Here is a 27505-nt window from a genome sequence, read left to right as displayed (position 1 = left end):
TTATTACACTCTTGATTAGCAGCTTTGAAGACATACCAAGGTGTGTCGTAGAAACATCTGGTTCATTGTTGCTTTTTTTCTAAACCATCCATTAGTGATTTTTTTTTCCTTGTTTACATGAGGCACAGTTTCAAACTAGACTCTCCAGGCTCACGCCTTGCTTCTGTCAAGATGCTGCCAGTAATTGCAGTTGAAGAGGATAGAGCCATGTGTGGAAGTGCTTCACAGCAAAGCTGATGGATGGGTCTGGCAAAAGCCTTGTTTTGTACTTCCCTTCTTGGATCAAGAGCTAAGAAAATCTCTTTAATTTCTTGCTCCGTGAATATAGCAGATGTAATAATATCCTTCTTAGGTAGCCTTTTTGTTGTGAGGGCATGAATGACATTAGTGCTTTTTGCCCCAGGTGCAGTGTTTAAGCTGTCAATAAATAATAAAAAAAAAATGATGGTAGATATTTGGATTATTATTTGGATATTATAGTTTCTTATGTAACTCACCTGCCTTTGTGCTTTGATTCAGGCAGGATTTTTCTTTGCTTTCCATGCTTCTCCTCAAAAAGCAACCTTGCCCTTTGTAATCTGAAAAAGAGAAATCTGAGGGAAAATGTAATTTAAAACATTAGGAAATCAGAAAACTGTAAGAAATATGCCACAGAAGGAACTCTGTTTAACTGATAGGAGCGTCCTGTGGGACCAGCTTTTCAGTCATAGAAGCTATAAAGTATATTCCTCAGAATGTGAAACCACTGGTCTTTTGCCTTCTTCTTGTTGGGCTTGTTTGGGGCTTTTTAGTCTTTAGTTAAATTAATAGAATTACTTATCTTTTCCAGCTGGTTTCTAAACTAATTTCAGTTGTGCAGAAGCATTTAAGAAGTCATAATTTCAGCATACCTTCTGTATGTAGGAGGTGGGCTAGGGTATCGTCATGCAGCACTCGGTCCTGATGCAGTGAGGACACATGATGGGAAGTTAAAGGACAAGTAGCTCAGCGACATAACTGAGGCCTTTCCTTCCAGATAGAAGTGCAAAATTAGTGCGTTTTGGGCTTCTGCTTTGCAAAAGGGATACTACTTTTCTGTGATGCTAAACAGAAATCAACGTTATGAGATACTGAGCTGAAAATAAGGCTTTTGGCTGAGATCCCTTTCTGCTTTTCACTTGTTAGCCTAAACCTGTACAAAATTATTCGGGATTGATCTTTCATGTCTGTTTCACGTGTGTAGCTTGCAAACAGTAACAGTGGTGAAAGTAACAGTATCTCACTCAAGTTTAGCACTTTTCTCCTGCAGATCTCGATTCATTTCACAAAGAGGGACAGATTGTTAAAGGCATTTTCAAGTACAGAGTTGGGAATTTCTCCATGAGGTGTTTCTGAGTGGTAGGGGTGGTTGTTTTTAGTTTGTTTTGATTTGTTTCTTTTCCCATAATGAAATAGCTCAGTTTCTTCTGTGATATGTGCCCTATCAGTGCAGCATGTGTTCAGTGAAATGCAATTTGTTCACCAGCTTACATGCATTTCTTGCCTCCTGGAAACAGTATGTTTGATTGTAGCAGAGCTTACACGTGATTTTGTAGAGAGGTTTGAACCAGCTTCTGTTTGCCCTGCAGATGGAGTACTGAAGAAGTAGTATACACTGAGGGATTTGCTGTCAGGCAGTCACTTCTCGGCAGGTCTAAATGAAACCTTCAAAATGAACCTTTTCCCTTCTGCTTACACGATGCATGAGTCAAGCTGCTGGCCTTATTCATGGGGCGGTTTTTTTCATAGAAAGACTTAAGATATGGTTTCTTATACTTACTTGCTTGGATTCTTCTCTTTTGTGTATAAACAGAATAGTTTGACTCCTCCAACAACAAGATAACGAGCTGGCAAGAAAAAGTTGCTTTGTTGTGCAGCCTAGGTGAAGCTCTCAGGTGAGGTGGTAGTAGGAGCTATTGTCTGTATTTGTAGAGCAGAGGAGAAAATCACATGCACAGTGCCTGTCTACTATTTCAGATTCTGCTGATATTTAAAAATCCATGCCCTGCATGTCAGTCATCTCTTGTTAAAACAAGGCCTCTGACCAAGAGCCTTCTTAGAAGAAGGATTCCAGTAATGTCATTCAAAAGCTCACAGACTAAGAAGTCCTTAAAACCTGGCATAAGAGTGATTTTTTCCTCTATTTATGGTAGAGTTAATATGTATGCAGCTTCTCAGGCACCAGGGGAAAGAGGAAAAAACGAGGTTGTGAGTATTATCATTAATCCAGATGCTTAGAAGTGAGCATGTTTTCCCAAATTATGCTACTGATTCAAAAATAAGGATGTATTTTTAAAATGATACCTTTGGGTTTTGTACCTTCTGGTTAAAATTATCATCATTTTCATGTTTTTCTCAGCTATTTCAAGAATTATAAACCTACTATTTAAAAAGATGTTCACAATTCCTACTTATGCTCTTTTCTTTTTGCTTCCTTGAAAGACTTATGCAATATTATTCACATAAATTGAATTCCTTCTTTCCTGTGCCCTCCCTCTGCTAAAATGCTAGAATACTTTAACAGTAGAGCATTTTGAAGGATGATATTGTCAGTTATGATATCAGGTAAGTTTACTAAATGTCTCAAAAAACAAAATAGGGATACAGTGTGTTCATTACAAAAGGAGAGATGAGTGTGGCAGCTTAAAATTGCATTTCTCATGCAGATTTTAAAAGAAAACCTTTATTTTCTCTCAAAATTGTGCCAGATTCTTCGGAAGTAAGATTCCATTCTGAGATTTCTACACACTTCCAGTGCTTCCACATTTTCGTCTGTATCAGCATCCCAGCCACACCTCAGTCAAGAACAATTCTTCCTATTTTTGTCATCTCAAAGTTGGTCCCCAATTGCTCACTGTGACGCTTCATGATAAACAGAAAGCAAAATTCATAGAAGGGATCAGTGTATTGTGTCAGTTTGGCTCTGTCACTGGTATTTCCTGAGACTGCTGGCAGGCAAAGATGAAACTTAGTATTGGAAGGCATGGCTGCACTGGCATGTCCCAGCAACTGAGCATGAGACTAAGATTAGGATTTTGAATGCAGAACTGAAATTGCACTGAATTTAGATTCAGACAGTTTTGGTGTCCAAGTAGAATCCATTACAGTTTGCAGATGTGAGAGGTAATGTTCTGGGGGTACAAGTATGGATAACCTCTGGAATTCCAGCTGTAGTTCATCTCTGACGAACAAATTCGTACTAGAAAATCAGGAAGTCTGTGATAGTAATGAGAATTAATTAAAGCAGGATAGTCTGTGTTTGCTATACAATTTTTCGTTTCACTTCCAAAGTGTGTACCATTCCTAGCTTCCAAACTTTGCATTAACATGGTGTGGAAAGCAGCATATCAGCCTTTGTGTATGTTATTTACTGTGCTTCTTCATTTTCCTTTGCCAGCACTTACAGAACCCTGCGAACTTCCATAATGCAGCTACAGAGCTCCTGGACTGGTGTGGTGACCCCAGAGCCTTTCAGAGACCGTTTGAGCAGAGCCTGATGGGTTGTTTGACGGTATGTCCAGTCCACATGTGGTGGCAGTTCTGACCCCCTGGTTTATAACGCGTGTTGTGGCCAAGGGAATCTGGTTTTCTGAGTCTGAATTTTGTGTCTTTCATCATTTTATCTTTAACACATGAAGGCGGATGCTTACAACTGTTTATTTGAGTCTGTTGCATCACAGGTAGCAAGATTTAGTAGCAAGAAGTTAATTAGATGATAAAATGAGGAAAAAAAATAGTACGTGGTACATACTAGGTTTCCTTACTTGTACGTACAGTATTTATTTTCATGGTTTGAAATTACCAACTGAAATATCTCCCTGTGGAGTTAACAGACTTCATAGGCATTTATTTTCCTTGCCTCAGCCTTTGGTGTTTTGAAGGTCTACTTATTTTACTCAAGCATACAGAACCTCCAGCTGAACAATGTTTCTGCGTGTTTGGTTTGTTGCATGTATGGATTGCAGGTCTAATCCTAGCATAATAATTACAACAATTTTACTGACTTCATTGTTTTTCCTACTATTCATTTCTTATTAAAACTGCTATCGTTCCTAAAGCAACTTGATTATAATGCATGGAAAACATATTTCATTGTGTGCTCAACAGCATTTTTTGTTTTCAGTGCTTTATTTCCCATACATCCAGCAGCAGGTTCCACTCCAAAATTATTATGTTCTGTCAAGGCTTTAGAGGAATTGAACTCTGTAGTAGGAGTGTTCTAAAGCTTCACTGCGATTTGCAGGACAAGCGGATACAAATATTTAGGAAGGAGACAGAAACAGTAAAATGATTAATGTAGAGATCATCTTTGTACTTGCTGGGAGGGAGTAAAAGCACATGGATTATTCTCACGCAGTATGCAACTGATGCAAAGAAAAAGACACTGAGACTTAGATTTAGTTGCAGAAATCCAAATGTTAAGGAATGGCTCCATCTTAGTGTGCTCAAGTGTATAGCATCCTTCAGATTCCTGTGTTGAAAGGTTGGAATAAATCCAGTGATATGAGAAGGTGTGGATTTTATTTATACGTTCTTAAAACTTAGCTAGTATTTTGAGGTTAGCATTCAAGAAAGGAGACACAACACACACAAGTATGTGTAGACAACCTGTACACTATTTCTTTGCCGATTTCTGCTAGAATGCTGTTAATCTGACATGCAGCTTCCTTGCTGCTTAAATCTTTTCTTTCTGCATAAACAGACTTGCAGCTCTGCCCAAGTGCAAGGTAAAAATAAGGTCTGACCGCTAGTGATTCACTGTCCTAACAGACCACAAGAGAGAAATGGAAATGTTATATTTCTATCTACAGAATAATAATACATAGTACAATATAATAACAATAATATATCTCTATATTTAATATGCATATTAGAACTTAATCTGTTTCCAGGGAGATTATTCAGAAAGTTGAGAATTAGTGAAATACTAGAATATTATGAATAAATTTAACATCAACTTCCTTAATGATGTATTCTGTACTATTAAGAGTTTTTTTTTTTAAATGCTGACAAAGTTTATCAATGTTTTGCTTTGTGAAGATGATGCTAAAAGAAAAGAAAAATTAAAAAAACCAACAATATGAAGGAGTATTCAACCTAGAACAGGATTATTGTCTTTGCCAGTGTTTACAATGACCTTCAAAAATAGCTTCCCTTAATACTCCTATGCTTTTTAAAGCAAGTAGTCTCTACCATCATTATAACATTTGAGTTCCGTGGATTCCCAAGGGCAAGTGCATTTATTCCTGAAATTCTGCAAAAGCTAAAGATGCTTGCTTATAAGGCTCCTCCTCTTTATTGTACAGAAGGATTTTTTTCTCTTATGACACTCTTCTGTTAGCTCTCTGATGAGAGAAAAAGCACTATACTAAACTGCTCTTAGATCCATCAAAGGATATGAGAACATAATATCCTACTAGTGGATAATGCAGTATGTACTAATGCATATTGAAATGTATTAGTGTCGTGGCTGCAGAAGGGTAAGCTCTTTCAGGAATGAACAAACCATCCATTCACACACATCAAAGTTTAAAGGCATCCAGGTGTAAAGCCAGAGCACCAAAACACATCTGTTGTATTGTGAGTAGAGAATTTAATGGTAGCTCTGCAGAGCTACCAGATTATTTGCTTCTTTTGAGTCTATTTGATATTTTTGCAAAAATTAATTCAGTTGAATTTATCTTATTAATTTTTTTAAAAAAGTACTCAGAATCTTGACATTGTGCTTTAATGTAATGAGTGGTTCTTAAATTAATTCTGTTTTTCCTGTGCACCATCTTTCTGTGTTCATTCTTGATAATGTCTGATTCACTTTGTAACAACAATGTATTTTCATTCCTGGTGCCAATCTAAGAGAACCTGAAGGGATACAGAAAAAAAAAGGTCTTAGAAATATTCTGTGTGGACATCACCAGCAAAACTTTCAACTTTACTTGTGGAATCACTTCTTTTGATAATAATATATAAAATAGGTTGCTAATGGAGGTTTCCTGTTCTTGACTTGTAACGCAAGCATTTACAGAAATCAGGTTAGCTAAACAGACAGCTTATGTTGAGCAGTAAATAGTTGACTTTTATGTATCAGCAGTACTTTGATATGACTGGAATTAAAATCGCTGCTATAGGCTCCAGTGATGATCTATGCAATCTAACAGGTGTGGGTTTCCTATCTCAAAAGCAAACTTGGGAGTTGGTACAGCAACTGAGAATTTATCAGATAGACAGATGTGTGTGTGTATGATTGTATTTGCATCACTGTTATGTCTGAAGAATCTGATGGACACTTATTCTAAAGTTTACCTTTTTATGTTTGGCCATAACAGAGAGTCACTGAAATGAGCAGGTAATAGAAGTTCTGTTGCATTGCCTCCTACGGTACTGACCTAAAACCAGACCAGGACCAAATGACTGCACGCACACACCAATATGATGAACAGCAAAATGGCATTTATTACACGTGAACTCTAGCTTATATAACCTATGTGCTTCATCTACGCCCCTAAGGGCACGTGCCACACATCAATCATAGAGCAGGGAGAGGGCCTATCGCGTCACATCCCGTGGGGGGGTGTCGCAGTTGCTGACAACAAAGTTCATAAAAAAATTCCGAACATTTTAACAAATAAATACAATGTCAAGGATGGAGGGATCAGCTTTGAATGTGCTTTCTTTCTTGGAAGTTACAGGCTGCAGAATGATTTCCTTTAACAGCTTTGATGGAGCACATGTAAACAAATTATGCTCTTTCTCAGGGACAGTGAGCTCCTTTCTAGCTTGCCAAGGAAAGCTAGGCGTTAGTTTTCTACAGTGGTCATTTTGAAGACAGATAGAATTGTCTGTTGACAAAAAATGAATAAAAATTGAAATAATTAATTCTGTAACTTATTGAAATTGTAGTGGATATGATTTTTGGTATGTGACTTCAACTCTTGCACGGTGGTAGAAGGAGCTGTAAAATAGCCTCCGCTTTCCACAAAGCAAATGTAGCTGTAACTTTATTATAATTGAAAGAGTTTCTGATTCTAGAGCTTGTATCTAATGAAGACTTCTGGGATGAGATGATATTATGGTAAGATTAATATTATTGGTAACTTTAGGATTATTGACATTTGAAAACTTGCATATGGCGTTACTTTACTTTTGGCTCACAGAAGTAACTGTGTTCCCGTATAGCAATTAAAAAACAACTCTAGTTTGGCTGGACAAGGTTGTCTCATCCTTTGCTCCTTTTTTCTCAGATCCACTCTAGTCTCTTCTCACAGATCTGCTCTTGCCAAACAGTTGAACTTGTAAATGATTTCACTGAGGACATGGTTACCTTTAATGTTTGTGCTGAAGCAAAAATGGAAACCAGAGGACAGCTGAGAGCAAAATGGACAGATTTAAAGACTTGTCTGATGCTGCTTTCAGCAGAGGACAATAAAGGCACTTCTTCAGTCTCTCATCATTCTTGAGAGTTACAACACACAAAAGTTCATCATTTTTAGGACTCTTCAGCAGTGTGCTTGAAAACAAAATACTGGAGAGAGAAGCACAGCTGTGTGCAGTTGCTCTGTAACTGTACCTACAGGGTTAGTCAAATTAAATCCTGACACCAGAATGGCTTTGGATAGTAGAATGAATTTAGGTAAACGGGATGTGCTTACCTGAGTTAGCTGTTGGCCTGAGCACTGAGTGTAAGAGAGCTTTTCTTGTGAAAAATGACCACCCTGGTTGGGACATAAGACCTCTTCTTATCTGAAAGTTGACTCTTCCTACCCAGTTTGACCACAAAAAGCTGTGCTGAGATATTCATTAAAAATGTGTTTATTTTCTCCACTGTCTTACTGCTCTACATTTCCTCTCTGAATGTTGGGTCTATCTCAGTCATCAAATGTGAGAAATTCATGCATATTTCTTTAAGTGTTTCATCTCTAAGTTGAAAGAAATAAAAACACACAAAGCTGCAGTCCTAGTTGTACTCAGTCCAAAGATCATGGATTTCATTTGAATCTTTTGTATTGGTTCTAGATCTCAGTACTTAAGAGAATTGCTGAAATAACAGGCATCTATGTTTAACCTTTGGAAGTATCTATGATAGGCTCACTTTTGGTGATTGTGATACATTGTACAATAACCTTTTGATCTGTATTTCTCCTTGGAAAATTGTGGAATTTAGATTGTTTAGATTTTTCGGTCATTTTTAAAACTAAATGTTTATGTCAGTTCATCCAATGCAAAATTAAAAAAAGATTTTAAAAAGCAGGACAAAAGCCATATCTTTGAATTATGTCAAGTTTCCACAACAGGATGCCTCAAACAGCAAAACCTACAAAGTCCTGCTAATGTGTTCACAAGGTATCTACTCCTACTTTTTCTTCACACCTGGCTAGATTCATTCTGCTTAATGCAGAAAAGCATATAATCACAGTCAGCATAAAAAAATCACTTTTCATAACCATTTAAGATCTGAATCAGAGTAATTGCAGTTGGAAGAGTTGGTTCAGCACAGTCTATACCTAGAAAACACCAGGTCGCAGCTGCCCATTAGAGCCCTAGAAGTGTTGCTTTTAGTCTTTGCATCCAGGACTTCCAGAACAAAAAGTTAATGTGGAAGGAATTCTTCTTCCATTGTCCTCTCTCCATGCATTTGTGAAGCACATGTTTTTATCTGCTTTCAGCACACAGCACCTTGGGGCTCTGTACAAGCTGTACTGACGGAGTACAGCCAGCAGGCACAGAACAGTCCTCTCTAGAGCAGCTCATAATGCTAGCAAATAACTCAGTGTTACTGGCTGTCATATGACCTTAAGATATTCTAAAGCCTTTTTTTTTTTTTTTTTTAACTTGATTCTGTTAGTCATGTTATTTTACAGCTTTGAAGCTTTTGTTTGAAATGTGCTGCTGTTCAAATTAAAATGTTTCTGATATCCCTATATTACTTTCTTCAGGTGATTACTATGTTTCATCTATATCGTTGCTCAAAACCTGTCAGGACTCAGGTGACAACAGTATTTCAGTGACCCAGTGATCAGCTGGCTTTTTTATTAAAGCATTTTTCTCCTCTGGGAGAAAATTTCAGTTAGAGTTGGTTGAGTGTGGGGACCTTCTATTCAGTTCTTAGGCTTGTTAGAAACATGCATGTTAGAGGAGGAGGAGGAGGAAAGGAGGAAGTATCGGTATTTTGCATGCTGTGTTTCAGGAAGTGACAAAGAATTAGGTAGCAAGCATAATATTTTATTTCATTTTGAAAATACAGTCCTTATCCAGTGACTGGCGCTGGAAATATATTTAAGAGAACACTAGTTTGAACAGAGACTTTTACATTTGCAGAACCTGTCTAGCATCTGTTTTCAAGCATCAAAAGCCAAAAACTAGCTAATGATGTGTAACTTTTACTCACCTGCTTTGATTGTCTGTATTGTTGAGGCAGCTCTTCTGCAATTAGAGTGTAAGAGTCTCATCAGACCAAGACTTCAGATCACAAAGATATCTTCCTCCCTTTCTCTTTTTTCTACTTGAAGCAGATCGCCATTCATGTTGCAAAATTCTTCAATTTGCTTCCTGTTTATCTGATCTCTGTGTGTTACCAAGGGGGAAAAATTACCATCTACATTGCAGAATTCTAATTACAAAATTTCTGCTGTAGTCTTCAAACTGCATTCAGATAATTTCAAGTATGCACAAGTGGCTGAACACAGAGCTGTCTGAACTAGCAATCAGCTGGCATTTTTTAGTTTTGAGCAGCCAGCAAATTGAATTGGAAAAATTCATTCTGATGCCAGCAGGGGGGGGTGCTCTTGACTGCTGCTAGTTAAGAGATTCTTTGAAAGTGCAACATAATGGGAAGGGAGTTTTGTAATAAGCAGCCATATAGCCCTCTTGATTAACAGGCCTGTTAGGTTAAGAGGTACGTTGTTCCAGTACTTCGTGGTGTGATGACAAGAAGGGCAGGGAGAAGAGCTTGCTGGGGTGTAGATCCTTAGTGCTGCAGAAAGGGGAAAAAAAAGAAAAAGAAAAAGAAATGCAGTTAAATTCAGCAGAGAAAAAGAAGTTGGTGGCTGAATTTCTCAGCTTTTCTCATTATTAAAACTTAACTCTCAAAATTTTGCCCTCACTGTCAATGACCCTGTCAATTGGATCTGTGCAGAGCTGTGTCACAGGTGGCGAATTTGACATCTCAGTTATGAATGCAGTGTTGTCCAGATTAAAGATTTGAACGGCTTTTGGAAATCAGATTTTTGTACTGGCAGTTACCATTAAAATTATGGTTTTTTGCATGTAAGTATGTATTAGTTTTAGTATCAGTACTGTATCTCAGTTAAAATAAAAGCTGGATGTTTCTATGTGTGTAGCAAAAATATTAGGAAACAAGTTTGTAGAATAGCATAGAGGAATACTAAGTGTAGAACCTTGGGTTGGCTGGCTAAGCAGTTTCCTCTTTATCATTATGGTGTCATTGACAAATATATCTTTTTCTTTTCTTTTTTTTTTTTTTTTTTTTTTTTTTTTTTTTTTTTGTGCTCTACTTTTCCTCTGAATTTCATGGCATGTATGTTTAGGCCAAGTAAGGTACATGCTCACAGCACTGCAGAATGGGATCATGTTTGAACACACGTTGCTGCCTGTGTGTCATCTGAATCTTTGCCTGTGCACTGAATTTGAATTTGCAGTTAGAGAAAGCCCGAGTATGTTAGCAAGTGGTATCAGATCACTTAACCATAGTGTTGATAATTGATACCATGTTGATTCAATCCCACCTGATCAACATTGTTACTCAAGTATGATCTAAATCATGGCAGATTTTACACTTGGGACTGTTGCTTGTGTAGGGTGCAGGCAAAGTGGCATGACACCAGCTGGCAACAGGTATCCACATTGCTGAGATTAAGTTTAGGATGGATGGACCTAATAGAGCTTAATATCCTATCTTTTTCCCTCATCTTAAGTGTTTTATAGATATTGAGTAGTCTGCTGTGATTCTGTGATTCTGTGCTGTAAATACCCCAACCCCCGGACTCCAGAGATTGCTACTTTGTTCTAGTGCCTGAACCTCAAAAGTTTTCCCAGTATCTATGTTCAGTCACTTATACACTGGGCAGATGAATTCTAGTTGCACATGAATCTGATGGACTCATGGTGATGTTCTGCATGACTCACATAATACTGATTTTGTGCAGATATGTGAAAATTGATCTGCTCTTTTCTCTTGGATTAAAATGAAACTATTGATACATTCTTCAGAAATTCATTTTCAACATTTTATTCCTGTTGTTGAGTCTGAATTCATTTATTCAGTATTTCTGCCTCACCAGTTATGCCTAATTTTCTGTTTGGGTGTCCGATTTTTCTATGCATCTATAATAGTTCATACATGTTTTAATTTTTTAAAACATTTCTGTAGTTTTTCAAGGTTATTTTGAACTTTTATCATAGTCTTAAGTGCATGCAGACCCCTCTGCATGTTATCATGTAGAAGTTTTGCAAGTTAACTTCTTTCATTGTCTGTGTCAAAATAGAACACGTAGAAGTGGCCTGTATCTAGGACATGTTGTGATCTGGCGGAGGAATATCAGTCAATAGTTTATAAGGAAGTTTATAAGTTTTTATAATTTTAAAGTTTTATAAGTAAGTTTATGCTAATGTCATCTAAGCTCTGCTCATCTGTTGTAACGATGCCATATTGAGCAATGTCAAAAGGCCTATTTGAGATAAGATAGATGTACTACTTTCCTTATATTTACAAGGCCAGTTAACTCATCGAAGAAGAAAACTGCACTGTGCTGATGGATTTGGGATGATGCTCTGTATTGCAAATGTAATACTGATTTAGTAATTTATTTTGTTATCAGACTGGGTAACTGTAATTTCTAAGATTCACCTTTTAACCATCTTACTAACAGAGATTTGGTGTGTGCCTCCAAAGCGTCTGCCTTGAATGAACTCCTGGCAATAATCACAAGCAGTTACCACGTTTGCCCAGGCTAGTTCCTTTGAGGCACCCTGAGATATATTTTATTTGGGTCTACTGGTTTGAATATACTAAATTTACCAACAGTCTTCTTGTTGATTCTTTGTGTTTTCTGGACCATATTCATGCAATATATTTATTGTCTTGCTTCTGAGAATCCCAATGTTTATTTAAAGAGAGAGGAAGTACCTGGTATTCAAGTTCATAGGAGGAAAGCCTCCCCAGTATCCATTGAGCAGTGTAAGAAATGATGCAATGCCTCTGCAGCTGTGAGCAGCCTGCAGCCCTTGTTGGAGGGCACACAAACCACTCTGTTCAACTTTCAGTTTAAAATAAAAGTAAGTATTTGGCTGCTACTGTTGAGAGAACGATGTTAAATACAATCACTTAAACATTTTCGTGAGCCTACAAAGACACTGGACATAAAGTGGACCTGCTGTATCCGTGTAGGCAGGACAGTGGCTGAGAAGCAGTGTGTAGCATCCAAAGGCTGGAGAGCAGCAGGACATGGCGTGCCCTCCTGAGCACTGCCAGAGCAGTTTGTTTCACACAGCTTCTTCCAGCCTTAGAGGAGTGGGGAGAAGAAAAACTTGGGTGGAAAATAACTCTTGGAAATTTTATTAAAAGTGTTTGTTTTCCACTAAGTAGTTGAGCATTTTGGTTTTGCTCTCTGAGGGGAGGAAGATTTTCTGTCCTCTCTTTCAATGGAAAACCTGTTAAATTTAGATTATTTTTTAACAAAAGTGAATTTTAATTTGTTTTCCTTTATGACTGATGAAAAACTTGAGCAAAGAGTGACACTTGACCGGCTGATTTCACTAGGCTCACAAATTTGGGTTGTTCCTCCTCTCACTTGCTCTCCTGCCTGCTGCTCTTGTGGGAGAGGCACAGCTGGCCCATGCCATGTTGAGCTTGCACAAGATGGTGCCCAGGCCAAGGGCATGGCCAGCACTGTGAGCTCTGCTTTCTATCAGTCACAGCAGGGTACAGAGTGGGATTTTCTCTGACTGTTAGAGGAAATTCAGAGAAAGAAACTGCTGCCAAATGAGAGTGTAACAGAGTAGACGTTGATATGCTCTTTCTTTCCAGTCTCTTTTGCGAAGACACTGCAATCATAGATAGTTGTGGGTTCAGGAGTTTATGGTTTTTGTATTTCCTGAATTATCTTAGGAAACATGATTTCCATAATTAGCATAATGTCAGTTCAGAGTACTGACTAGACCTGTGGCTAGTGTGTCTCAGTATTTATAACTGCACTTTTAAAAATGAACTAAGCATAGAAGCATATGATGCAGGTTTCTTTAGTTATTGTGTGCTTGCTGATGAACGGCCGTATCTGCTTTCGTTTCTGACCAGCTTCAAAATGAGTAGTTTGATGATAACGTGCTTTTTCAAGAAAGAAAATGGGAGGGCCCTTTCTTTCTGATATGTGGTGGATGGTGCCTGAAGGAAATTAAATAATGTTTACACGTTAATGGCACATTGCCCTCAGGAACTTTCAACAAGGCTTTCATTAATTTAAATGAATTTTTCTGTTTCGTACCGATCCCTTCTCTAGCATGTACCTGTCAGTGAGCTGTGGTAGCACTGGGATTCAGAAAGGGGATACTTAAGCGTGGAAATATCCCCTGCATCTCATAGCAACCCACCATTTTTTTCCTCCTCTTGTTGATCTTTAATGAAACACAAAATATCTAGTTGTTATCTTATTGTTCTTTTCTACATATTTTGTTTGTTCTAACCTTTATCTTGATGCAAGTTCAAACCCAACTTCATAATGAAAATATTAAGAACTGTTGTATGTAAAGGATTAAAGTTTGATCTGCCAAGTTAGATGTTTTTTGATTTATCAAAGATATTTACAGCTTTCCTCCCAAATTATTTTCTCTTTCCTGTAGTCAACTTAGTCAATTTTAATTGTAAAGAGAAACAAGAGCTAAAATACAGATATGATTGTGTGTTGCTGGTAGTAGTGCTGTGTAGTACTGATAATTCCAAATTCTCTTTTAACTCCCCTGAAGTCCCCTACTGCTCAGATTTGAGACTGGGAAAGTAGAAGAAATTAGGGAAGCATCACTCCTGCTTAGTAAATTCAGATGAATTTGTGATTTCTAAATTAGTTGGAAAAGCAACAACAAAAGTCTACCCAGAAATAATATCTATGATACTTCTTTCTTGAGAAAGAAATCTGATTCTTGACTGTTAACTGGGTAAAGTGGATACTGGAAAAAAAATTCCAAATAATAAGCTTCATGTTACAGTGTTCAGAATGTAGGCCAGAAAGGTGAATTCATTCATAATCTCTAGGTTGTCGTATATCTTGATTCCTTACTCTGTTCTGTGTCATTGCATCTTTGGGGAGTCAGTGCTGGACACGGGTTATTGCACTGTCACTGATTTAGAAAGAATTTTTCAAATGGAGACGGGTGGGAAAAGGGTATTTTCTTGTATTCTAAGCTATTTAGGACTGGAACTTTCTTTTACTTCACTCAGAGACATTGTGTTTTGTTTCTTGTGGAGTTCTTTGACCACTGTTTCAATTCAAAGTTTTGAAAGAATATGTTAAGAATAATCAGTTTTCTTTATGCCTCTGAGTCTGAAGTCATCCTGTGCAACTCAAAAGCAATTAAAAGCTTTGCTGTGTACAACTGTAGCATAGCTTGCCAGAATGACCACAGTATTGTGTTTATACTATGCAGATTTTTATGAGGATACATTCTTGGCTGATAGTTGAGTTGCTGGCCTGGAGAAACTGTTGACTACTTTCCATCCTTAACCCTGGTCGGTCATTTGCCTAGTTGGGCTAGTCCTGCAGGAAATTTAGATTCCTTCTAGTTCAGTTCCTTTTTACTAGGAGAAATTTAAAAAAGAAAAAAAGAAACACCAAGCCCTTCTTTCTATATTTAATGTGTCTGGCAAATAGTCACAGGCCTATTTATTCTAAAAGCCATAGTAAATGTGTTTTGCAATACAGTATTGTTGAAATGCAGCAACTGTGACACTGATCACAGTAGAGGAGGAGGGCATTTTAACCTAAAAGACATATGCAGTGCTCTTAAGAGCAGGGCCAGGAACTGTGACCCAGGGACAGAGATATAGGAGATTGCTTACCCTCAATTCTCAAGTACAGTGAAGTGTATTCTGTACAATCTTCTCATTTGGTCTTTTTTTAATTTTTTTTTTTTTTTTTTTTCTGGAAAATCTTTGTCCCTCCAATTTTAAATTATCTGTGAGGCTTTTCTTCTGGCATGTGTTTAAATAACAAGATCACCAGAAGAGATCCATGCGTTCACTTTGCTGTGCTTGCTGTGTTAACTACAGACTCATATCATATTTGTACTGTGGATATTGCAACAGCAGATTCAGTTGTCTAACGTTACTGCTGATAAGCAGGTTAATGCAACTTTGAAAGAGGCTTGAGTAACCCCTAATGAAGCTTTCTTTATTTCCCTCTGCAGGTGGTGAGTCGAGTGGCAGCTCAGCAAGGATTTGACTTGGATCTTGGATACAGGCTACTGGCAGTATGTGCAGCCAACAGGGACAAATTCACTCCAAAATCAGCGGGTAGGAAACGTCTTTTTTGGTATATCCATGATTTTTGAATGATCATACTCTGAATAACTACTGCTTCCTACTGAATTGGTTCTTTAAAAACAAAAGACAACTAAGTATACCGTGGCAACAGTGCTGCAGATCTTAGCATTTTAATAGCATGCTCTTCTGAAGACAAATGACGAAGGCAGCATGCATGTTTCCCAAGTAGTGCTGTTTGTTGTCCTGTTTGACTTTATAGATGAAGCGTTACTTTCAGAAACACTGATGCTCAGTAATCTCAGGGAGGGAATGAGCACTCTCAGACCCCTCCATCTTGATAAACCATTGATTTTATGTCATATGTCAACCTCTCTCACATCTTTCACGTTCAATCTGTAGTTTCAGATACAGCTGTTGCCAGGCTCTCATTTCTGGACTGCATATGTCTGTGCAAAGAAGTAGCACAGTTTCTTGTCGGTCTACTCATTCGTTTTTGAATTTTGAGGCAAGAAGAAGTGGGAATGACATAACAATAATATCAAGTTGTTATTTTTTTCTGGTATTTTATGTAATAATCTGTTATGGGTCTCTGATGAAGTAACAATATTTGATTATGATTTATCGCTTTTGCTCTTCTGTATAGTAAAAGCATAAAATGCTCTTTAAGATCTTTCTGCTTCTCACATTGTGTTCTATTTATCTGGAGCATTCAATTCTGATTTTCTTTTTTTTAGCTGATGAATCCCAATGTAATGTGTACTGGCTTGAAAAAGAGGCAGATAAATGCTCTGTTCCAGAGCGTAGATAACTTTTCTGGTTAGCAACTGTTACACAGTCACAGTGTTAGAACATCAGAAAAGATTACCTTTTTCCAAAGCAGTAATGTGCAGTCAGCTAATTGGGTATTAGTAGCATTTATTTTCATGTTCCTTACCAGTTTTTATCGACCCCGAACTTCTTTCTCTCATAATTGTTCTTCAGTCCTTAGAGCTCTAAGGAGTTCCTCACGAAAAAGCGGCTTTCATATCATAGCATGTTAATTGGACTCTCTGATTAATCCTTTGTATGGGAATGGATTATTAATTTTACTAAATGTCCCATGAACTGTCTAATTTTCTTCCAGGAAAACTTTGTGGAAGATGAAACATTTAGTTAACCAGGCAGAATCTCCTTTTTTCTGAATTCATAGCAAGCTTCTCCAACTGCTAGCTGTCACTTCTCTGTGGGTTTTTTTAAGGCTTGTGTGAGGATTTCATGCTAGGAGTGCATTAACCAAGACTTTTGATTCCTGGTAAAAGTATTCGTACTCTCTCAGCAGTTCTTCCTGAGGTGTGTCTCTATCATTGTGTTAGTGGAGGTGAAGTTGTCAGTCTTGGGGTTTTTTTCATGTTACAGTCCTTTGCCTTTCTAACAGGTATCAGAGGATGGTCTTGAAAGCCACTGTCAGTCATAGAAAAACCCAGTGTTTCATTTCCACAATTGTTATTTTTTTGGAGTATCCTTTTCCGTTCCCCCATGCTCACTACCCCAATCCATACAGATTTCAGTCTTCCCATTGTTAATTGATGCAACACAGGGAAAGTTGATAATGAATTCATGAGCTCTTCCCCCAGTGTACTGTAAAAAAAATGCTTTTCAGTCTTTTTTCTTTTTTTTTTTTTTTTGCTTCCTACTTCCCAGACACATACATAACTAATATATTACCAGTGATCTTAAATAGTTGGTTTCACAACTACTTTAGTTTTACCATGTATTTAGTTGTTTCACCTGTTGTTCCTGGGACTTCAGCATGCCCAACCACATTGCATGTTTATTGCTCTTTTTGTCAGTATTAAGTATTCATAACTTGGAGCATGCCATAATATATTTTGTGAAATATCAAATATAGTCCCTACTCTTAATGGTGTTAAGTTCATATATGACTTGCAAGAGCTACAACATTGAATGGGCTGCTTGAAAGACTGACAGGTGAGGATTACAGATATGAAATTGTTTGAAACTATCCCAATTTTTCTTCTTCAACATTTGAACATGTTTTCTGATTTCTGAAGTAACAGTGGCTCTGCTCCATCATTCAGTTATTGTAAAAATGTTGAGATTGTCTCTTGCTTATTATTGTTGTTTTTTTTAATAATGAACATCATTGAAAGTGGCATTTTATGATTTGCTTAAGTTGATAAGGATTCTTGCATGCTGTTTTGAGTAACTCATTCTTTTTACTTTTAAGTCACATCTTTACTTTTAAGACACCTTCCACACTTCTTCTTCATTTTATGACAGAAGGTTCTTAATTGGCATTATCTTTAATGAAAAAAAATTTGTTTTTCCCTTCCACTGGGCTGAAGGGAAATTTGCAGTGGCTTGAATTTGTTCCTCCAAGTAGGAATTTAATGCTCCCAAAGCGATAGCTTTAAAGATATTTTCAATCCATAGTGTGTAATTTCTGACACTCTGAAATATGAAAAGAAAAAGCTTCTCAACTTAAACCAAATTAAACCCTTTGGAAGTCCACTTGCTATTAGTGCTTCTGTATAAACTACTATGAGGCTTATTGACTGATGTCCTGCAGGTCAGGACACCTCAAGTGGCCTTACATTGATGGCTCTCAGGCTCTGCAGCTCTGCTCAGTGAAACTGGTGGATCTCCCCAGGCTGAAACTGGCAGAAAATGTTTGCTGGTATGGCTTGCTTTTTGTTTGGCTGGCTCTCCGCAGGGCCCAGCTGAGAGTTAGGAGTCAGATGGTGGTGTCCAGCAGTATCTGTAATTACAGTTAGAAGTCATCTGGAGCCCGAAGTCAGAGAGTGTGACACCTGGCTTCACAGCTGGCTTGGAAATACACACCTCTGGTTAATACAGTCAGCCTCACACTGTTTCATGCCACTTGGTTGAAAAAATTTTAGTGATCTGTGTCTGCTGACCTGTCTCACATAAGCTAGGAGTCTAGGGAATGATTCCACAAGCTGCGAATGGCAGGGAAGGAATGGGAAGATGGACAGCTGGAGCCAGGCAGGGCAGAAGCTTTCTCAGGTGGCACAGTCTCAGCCAGAGGAACCCACAGGAACCGACCAAGAGCCGTCAGTTCCTTAGCAGTTCCCAAATTCAGTATTGCCAAAACAGTGTTTGATGTTGCACTTTGTCTGTCTTGTTTTAATTGGCTGTTGAGGTAGTCAGCAATTAGCTAATATGAATTGTTTTGGAATATGCCTTGAGGGGACACCCGTGTGGCATGAAAAATATTGAAAAGTTGTTGTGCACTTTTAAATAGTAATGACAGTTTACTGACTGTTCCTTTTGTCTCTGCTTTCTGGTGTTTGTACCTGAAATGAAGTGGTGCCTCCTTTTATTCTTCTAGCCCATGCTGCTGCATCTGGGCTGCTGCATCAGCGGGAGGTCAGACACAGCGTTTCCCACCCTGAAGACAAAGTCTTTAAAAATATATGTCTCTCTTTTGGTGACAGCTGCTCTCCAAATCTTCCGAGGCAAATTCCTCTGCCTTGTCGTGACACCTATAGGGAATGGCACAGCAGGTTAGCTGCATGCTCATTTGCTTTCACACTGCAGCAACCTCAGTCGCTCTTAGTATGCGAGTGCAGGGGTGTTTGCGTATTCCTTTCTACCTTATGTCTGAGTTCTGCTTTCACAACGGTGCCTGCTTGGACATCTGAACTTTTTCTGAGCGTGTTACCTGCTGCTTTTATTTTATTTGGTAGCTTTACTTTAAGCCCATTATTTAAGTAAAACAGAATATAACAATCAATGTTTGTTAAAAAAAAAATCTAAGAGGGAATCATTTTCTGTGATTTTTTTTTTTTTTTTTTTTTTTTTTTGATAGTTTATTGAGCTACTGAACTTCTTCATTGGTCTTAAAGCTACTTTTGCTTTTGTCAGGAGGCCAAGCTGAGGCCAGGCAAGGGGGTGACAGGATGAGATCATACAGGGCGCTTTGTCAGAAAAGGACAGTGTTCAGTATCTCTGAAAAAGAGAGAGAGACAGAGGGAAAGAAGCCCGAGGGCAGAGCTGTGCAGAAAAGGTACTTTTGCAATCACTGAGAAGCTACAGCAAACAAATGCTCTGATAGCTTAGATGGGCAGCTAAGTGTTACATGCTTGATACAGAGATATCAATCCCTTTTTGATAATGGCTTGTTTTCAGTCCCTTAGGCTCTGCTTGGTGTGCTTTTGATTTTACATTTGTAGAGCAGTATTATTTAATATTCTTAATTGTATGTGAAGGATAAACTTTATGCTTCATATACATACACATTTATTTTATTTTATTTTATTTAGCTTTTATCACTATAATGTAACTGTAAAGTAATAGGGCTGCTCTTAGTCCATATGATATACCAAAGCTATGAGTAAAATGGACCCTGAGTATGTCTAGAGCATGAGTGACCTTAAAGCTAGATGAACATTTTGCCTAAGTTTCCAATAATGCTCATATTTTCTGTGGAAGGAAGGCAGCTAAAAGGATTAGAAGTATGGAATGGAAATTACTGCACCCAGTGCTGATGGCATCCCTTCAGCTTTCAGAAACCAAATGATCGACTTGCCTACATTTGGAAAGAAATAGCATATGAAATGTCAGTCTTATACCTCATACCAAAGATTGTCAACAAATCAAGTCAGAATAGTCTCTTACAATTGGAGAAGAAATGTGAATACTGTAGTTGCGTTTAGGAAAGTGACTGACAAGAATATGTAGGCAACTGTATGAGAACGGAGTAGAACAACTGTGCTTGGGTTGCTCATGAAATTAAAGCTGAGTGGAGTTATGAGTTTATGTAAATAATAACAAAGTAAATGCTTAGAACAAGGTGAGTTGTGAAGCTACAGGACAATGCTGCCACAAAAGCATATGGGGTTAGATTAGCATATAGATAGAACAAAATATGGAAATGAGAAGCAATTATGGCAGTTGGATTTGGAAAAGGCTTACAGAATACAGACACCGAAATGGAAGATGAAACTGCTTTTTAAAAGATAAAATTCAATAAACTTATGAAAAGGACTTTATAATGTGGTTCTTAATGTGATTGGAAGCTGGGTTAAAAGCCTTTCTTATTTGTGAATTCCTTAATTCTGGTTGCATTTCTGTGCAACTGTCTGATCCAGTGGGCCTTAGCATTAGTGTCCTAAAACTATCCACTTGACACACTTCATTAAGATAAAGGCAGCACTTTCTTTTAGCTGTTACCTCTTGAAACTGCTTTTGATGCAGAAACTGACTACCTTTCAGTTGATCTGTAGGTTCACTTTCCAGCTCTTAGCACAAATTCTTATTGTGTGCCCTTGACAGCTTTACTTTCTGTTTTGTATTTTTATAGGTTTGAAGCAAGGATAATAATACACTTTCCATCTACTTTTATTTGTCTGGTTTAATTAAAGTCAATATTATACAGGGCAGAAAATACCTTTTTCCCTGTAGGTGTGTAGTGGAGCCATGGTTACACCTGGGGCAATTACACTTTATTATCACATAAATAATTCTGTTCTGAAACATGCATTGGCAAAACCATATTTGTATTGTGACTGTCTTTCCTAAAGATTTATATTGTATGTATCTGACTTGCACAAGTTGGCACCTCTCCTTGACCAAAATGAAGTCCAGTTAGTATTGCTTGGTGGCAAGTGGCATTGTCTGTAATTTGTGACAGCCTCATTTGCACTGACTGCAGAAAAGGAGATCCCAAGGAAGACCCATTATACCCAGCAGGTTTGTCTCACCCTTGAGTTTGATCAGAACAACACAGATCTCCGCCAGAACTGCAGTTTGGAAAATTCTATCTTGTATCTTGTATCTTGAGCCTCTGTCTGATTGGCTTAGCATGCAGTAGACTTCTCAGGAGCCAGGTAGCAAGCATCTCAGAGTGAAGCATCTGAAGAGCATGCAGAAAGAGAAATGCTGTCCCTACTAAACCTTAAACTCAGCTATTCTTGTTTACCTTTCCTCTGGGGTGTCTGCTGCTGATGCTTTGGTCTCCATTCCACAGAAGAAGTTTTTCATTATCAATTGGTTGGCAGTTCTTCTTTAATGTGAGATTTAGGGCCTTGTGACATACCTGTGTAGATAGGTATTATTTTGCTGGAATGACAATTCTATCCATTGTTGGTATTCGCTGTTGTACACTCTTGTTTATAAAGGAGGTTGCATGACAGAGCTTCTGCTGCTTCTTTTCTGTCTAGGTGAAATATTGGGTGCTTTATCTGGCCTGTTGTTTTTGACATTTGACAGGTCCTTGTTACCATGGTACCAATTTTGACTTTTTTGAGAGATGTGGCAGTAAAACTCTGTCACTAGGTTGGAATGTTTTTTTGTGCTAATGCCTTTGCTGTAGCACTTATGAAAATTGCAGGGGCTCAGCTATAGCAACAAGATAGCTCTATTGTTTTCTTATTCCATGCCTTAGATTTTCATGAGACTTGTAAGTCTCCCTGAACACTCACTGTACTGCAGATTTAAAGTGTATAGTGAATTAGCTTGTTGTGTAGTTCCAGAGCTCTGTCTTTTACAAGTGAGCACAACACACTTTATTTGGACTGGAACTGGCATTCTCCGAAGAAAATGTATGTTGATTTCTATCATTTTTTTCTGTCTTCTTCTAAAGACCCTATATGTGCTTAGAAACTGAAAATTTGGTGATAGAAACAGATTAGAGCTTGGTCTCAGTGTGAATTTTGATCTTTCATTTTTTCTGTGTGGAGTGATGTATCTGTTTCTCTGAACACAAGGCAAGTCACAAAGAAAGAAGGAAGGCAGCTGTGAAAAAACATACATTCATAGGAAAGAAGAAAGCAAACTCTTCAAAATAGCATTTGCCCTTTATAAAGTTACCTTTTCTCAGCTTACAGCATGCCACCCTGAACGTGTTCCTTTTTTATCTGCAGTGCATCCAAATGTACCTCCCTGCCAAGGCTTTTGTCAGCCTGTGTGTCTTGAAGGCATTCAAAGTTCAAAAGCAGTCCAGTTCCAGAGAACAGTAACATAGCCAATGGTAACCTATAGTAACTTCCTTGGGTACTGGTAGCTTTTTGCTGCTGGTGGGCTGGATGACCAAAAGCTTGAACTTCGTGAACAGATCAGATCATCAAGTTCCAGGACAGCCAATTCAATCCGTCAATGCAGGCAGCCTCTTAAGAAAAGTTCTTGCTCCTCATTCTCCAGGGAGGACACAGTTATTGTGAAACACTGGTTAATAGACAAGATGTTATATGTCATGTGTCTCCTTATACAGAGGAATTTCCATACTGAGAAGCCTCACTGAGTAAGTGTTTTAGTATTTCATCCATTTTAATGCACAGATTCAAATACACCCATTAAAGTGTGCTGACAGCAAGGTACTTAAATAAGTGCTCTGTGATAAAATATGTTCATTTAAGTATCAGTTTAAGAATAATCAACAAATCATCAGGATTCATCATTTTAGCTTGTTCTAATTTGTATTAGTCTTTGTGCCTATTCTGAGAGGGAATTCAAGGAGAAAGACCACAGAATAACAGGAAAGGGATTTGAGAAGTGCTATTAAGTAATATATTTCCAAAACAAACACAGTGTTGTTCCATACAGTGAGAGTTATTTTTCTGAGCAATGCAACAGAGGTTAGAATGTTCTTTTTTGATAATGCTTCTGGATCATTTCCATTTTATGAATTCGTTTTGTCTCAACTTACTTCAGTTTCTAATAACTCACATAAAGAACACTATCAAGCTGAGTTTCCTCTACAGATTTTCCAGATGCTGAGGTAATTACCCTTTTTATTTTTTTGAATATCTGACAAAAACTGCAGGAGTATTTGTTTCTCATTGTGAACTTATTTCAGTATCCTAATAAATCCATGCTTTCTGTACTAATTCTTGACACATCTGTATATGCTAAATCATATTTTGTGGCAGTTATCAGTAACGCCTGGCTTGAGGAATAAAAGGAAGAAAGAAGATTTCACTCAAAGATTGTAATGAAGTTTAGTAGCTTAACATTAATAAAACCCAAATGAAACTAGAAACTTAGTTGTGTTGAATCTCGTTTCTGTGACTTAAACCAGGCTTTTGTGAAAGTACATAAAACAAAGCTGTGATAATGAGTGTGCTTCTGGACCTGCAAGATGCCTCCATTGACACAGGTATTGTGGAGGTTCATAGCATTTCCTTATGTAGCAAAAGGAAAAGGATTATTAAGTGACTATTAACTGATAAGATGCCTGGACATTATGCAGTCATCAGTGAATGTCTTTTTGACTACTATTTGTCTGCATAGTGTTTCTGCTGTACCTATACTTTGTTGTTGTGAATATGCATTTCTTTTGCACAGTTACAAAAAAAAAGGGTTTTTTTTTTACTTTTCTATATGCTTTTAGAGGTTCACTCTCAGGCTTTTTATCTCTCAGCAAAACATAAGGTACTACTATTTCATGTAGGAACTTAGCTCGTATGGAAAATGCGATCAACATAATGATTAAATGCAACCCCTTTCGATGCAGTCCTTATTTCTTGGAGAAATATCTACGTTTAAAGTGTACTGGGGTTACTAATTTTAGTAGGCAGAACAAGCTACAGATTTTTTAAAATCCCCTGCCTGCCTCTGTTGTCGTTTCCCAATCCCCCATGTAGGCCTCAGTAGATTTGAACCTGCACTTGCTCACACTAATCCTCATCCTCAGTTTTGGGTGTTCAGTCTGGTTTAAAATGTGCATCTTCTAAAGCAAGCTTTCACAAGAAGCATAAATTTAAATGTTTTTAAAGGCAAATTTTACTGACTTGGCTTTGAACTCAATAATAGAAGGATGAACAGGGGCTGCTCCCAAGGAGATAAATTGAAAAAAGAACATCTGCGTACAAAGCAGGGTATTTGTTTCTTGTGTGATAGTCTCCCCTCTGATTGTCTGGTCAGACCCAAATGACATTAATCTTGCTCACTCTGGTAGATATTGTCTTTCCATCATAGAAAAAAAAAACACAAATGAAATTATTTAGTGTATTTACTACAGAAGCAATTTCAATTAAGACAAAGAACCAGGGAGACCTCTAGATTCTCAGTGTGAAAAATGACTCACTGCTGGTCTGAAATGAGATTGGGAGATGTAAATTGTTAGAAATTTATTACAGTTGCTGCCTCCCACTGGGAATGTTGGAGTGGTAGTAGTGGTCCTTGAGAAGCCAGATATTGCAAAAAGCAGAAAGAGATTTTGCCTGAGAAGTCTACTAGCATGGCAGCCAAATGAGTTTGTTTGAAATAATTAGCAGCAACTGCAGTAACTGTGACTCGACCTGCAATCAATGAAGCGTTGGAGTTATCACTGCTGTGCTGTCTTGAGAGCTAAAGTAAAGATTCAGAGTAGATTTTTGTTAGAACCGAAATTATATGAATTTCCTGTGTCTGGTTTGTGATGATATCTGTTGTGCCTTGCCAGACAGTAAATTGATTTTAAATTTTAATTAATTGATCGGGTTTCTAAGATGAGCATCATTGCACGTATGTTGGAGAAAGGCTGGATTGACTTTTGTTCAGCCACATTGAGAACTGAAGAAACAAATGTTCTTCCAAAAACAGAGGTGATTCTTTTTCCTTCAGTGTGTGGAAAAATGGGTAGCTAAAGGCAGATTTTTTGAGGGTTTCAAATTCAGTGTTCGTTTGTTTCCAGCCAAATATTGGTCCCAGCTTGCAGTGCTAGAGGATGAGGACAGGCTGTGGAGCCAAAGCAGTGGAAGTGCAGCATGATAGCTGCAAGCTGTAAGCGCTCCTGCCCTGCACTGCCCTTCCTTACACCCAAACTGCAGTGCGAGCAAGATCAGCTTCCACACAAAATTACTCCGTGTCTCTAGAGGAAGAGAAAGTCATGGTGTGAAATAAGAATAATAGCTGAGAGCAAAGTCCTTAAGACTGTGACACACAGCTGGTGAATCATCAAACTGCTTCTGGAGCCTCAATGGGATCCTTTGGTTATTGATTAAACAATAACTCTGACACATGCCAAAATTGAAACTTAGTTCAAACTGAGTGGATTTATTTCTAATCTAAGAACTCAAAGCATGTGTCAGGGCAGAGAAATCAGCAAGATGCAGTTCAGCAGCCAATTTTCTTGTACAGTCCTTTAAACAAGACCCAGACTCTCTGAAGGGCAACAGAGTGGCTTTTAGCATCTCTTGAGAGCAACTATTCATGTGCAGGCATTTCGGCTTTCTCTTTGTCTATCGTTGTCTATCAGAGTGGGAGACATCGAGGGTGATGTTAGAAAAAACAGAGGGGAAATCCTAACACTTGGCACAGTCCCCGTTGCTTCAGCCAGCACTGCAGACTGCCTAACTTCTGCAGCTGGAAGTTAGGTTCTGTGCTCCTCATTTCCATGCGATCTGATAGAATTCACATCTTGCTGCGTGAGCAACAAACATGTGCTTTGCTTCAGAGACTGTGGAAGAGGCACTATATCAAACTCTGGGGAGAGCTGTGTTTTCAAATTGAGGTAGGATGGGTAGTATATTGACCCTATATTTAATTGATCTTAAACATGTCTATCGGATTATCTTAAACTGTGTTGACAAAGATGATAATGACCTCCCAGCATAGTCTCTAAAAAGATATTACCAATACATGACTGACTGACTGTGTAATACAGATTGTTCTGGAGAGAAAACTTTTTGGTAAGAAAATAAAATTGTGTATCTATTATATGTTTCTATTCTGAAGAAAATATTATTTGGACTCTGATTTGAAAATGTACTGGAAACTTGGAATGGTCTGGTATGTATTGTATATGTAGATCCATGGAAGCAAATCAGTTATTCTTTCTACAGGTGCCATTTAGTCTACAGAGAAGAAAAAAATCTCTACAAGATCATTGTTCCATTGTCGTATTTATTTGCATAGGTCCTGTTTTTTTATCTGCCTTTCATCTCTTTGTCCAAAACTCTTTACTTATCATGAGGTCAGTAAAGCTATAAAGGTCGCAGAGAGATTGAAAATACAAAGCTATGCTTGAGAAAGCTTGTGAATGCAAAAATAGATGTCCTTTATAGCAGAGTTGAAGTTGCTGAAATTACTTTTAAGTTTACATGTCTAGAAGCATTATTTCTTATTGATGCCCTTTCTGAAACCTCTTTTGAGAAGGCTTTCTTCTGAAAGTCTCCCTTTCTCTGGAGAGAAAGCCTCAGCTGTTGGCTGCGCAGGCAGGTGAGAAATTGTAGTATTTGTGTTTTCAGTGTGTACAGACTGAACATCATCAGTCCTGCACATCAAAGAGTGACCATGCTCCTGATAGCTGATTATAAGTTTACAGTTTTTAAAGCAAAAGAGTAGCAGTGACAAGTTGAAATAGATCTGCTCCTTTTTCTAATGCAGCAAAAGTATACAGTGTGAAGAAGGGAGAGGTTGCAACATAGGGCAGAGGGAAAGGACAGTATACACCTGCTCTACCTGCAAAGCTGGTGAGTTCTAGGTGAGCAAATTCGTGTAGGAGAGTCTGAAATTAAAAGAGAGGATAATGTTATAAAATTTACAATGAAAACCCAGATGTGCACAGGGAAACCTAATCTTTTGGTAACGCAAAAGCCAAGGTAGTGGGAATGAGATGATGTTTTATGTACTGTGCAGGTAATAATGTGCTTCAAATAATACTTCCACAACTAAAATAACTAGCTAAATGAATTTTTCTTACATCTCTTTCAAACCCAACATGTTAATTTATCTTTAAAAACTGAATGGCTTTAAAAGAATTGTTTTAGTTCTGTCACTTATAGCAAATTGCTTTAATAATCCAACCCATATGTTGTCATTCTGTTCTTTTGTTTCAAAACACACTCTTGAAAATATATGGAAACTTGTTTTCTTGATAGTAATCAGCTGTCTCTTCAGTGTAATTTGACTCTGAACCTATTAAAACTTATGTTTTAATGTTCTTTTTAAAGCAAAACTTAGGTATGTGCCAAGAGTTCTTGAGTAAATGAAGGACTAGCCATCTCTCTGCACATACACAATTACAAGTGAGATTTCTGAAAAATCACAAAATCCATG

General features: G+C 37.8%; 1 protein-coding gene across 13 annotated transcripts in view; it reads left to right on the top strand.

Annotated features, from left to right (window-relative positions):
• The window catches only part of ZMIZ1 (zinc finger MIZ-type containing 1), a 325404-nt gene that overhangs the window by 185263 nt on the left and 112636 nt on the right, over nucleotides 1–27505 (top strand). For all 13 annotated transcript variants that reach the window (XM_048946996.1, XM_048946995.1, XM_048947003.1 and 10 more), the window contains 2 exons: nucleotides 3416–3529; nucleotides 15427–15532. In XM_048946996.1, coding sequence (XP_048802953.1) covers nucleotides 3416–3529; nucleotides 15427–15532 — 220 coding nt within the window. The remainder of the gene's footprint in view (nucleotides 1–3415; nucleotides 3530–15426; nucleotides 15533–27505) is intronic.

This window comes from Lagopus muta, chromosome 5 (genome assembly GCF_023343835.1).
Source record: "Lagopus muta isolate bLagMut1 chromosome 5, bLagMut1 primary, whole genome shotgun sequence".
Classification (NCBI taxonomy): Eukaryota; Metazoa; Chordata; class Aves; order Galliformes; family Phasianidae; genus Lagopus; species Lagopus muta.
This window is presented reverse-complemented; position numbering and strand designations above follow the sequence as displayed.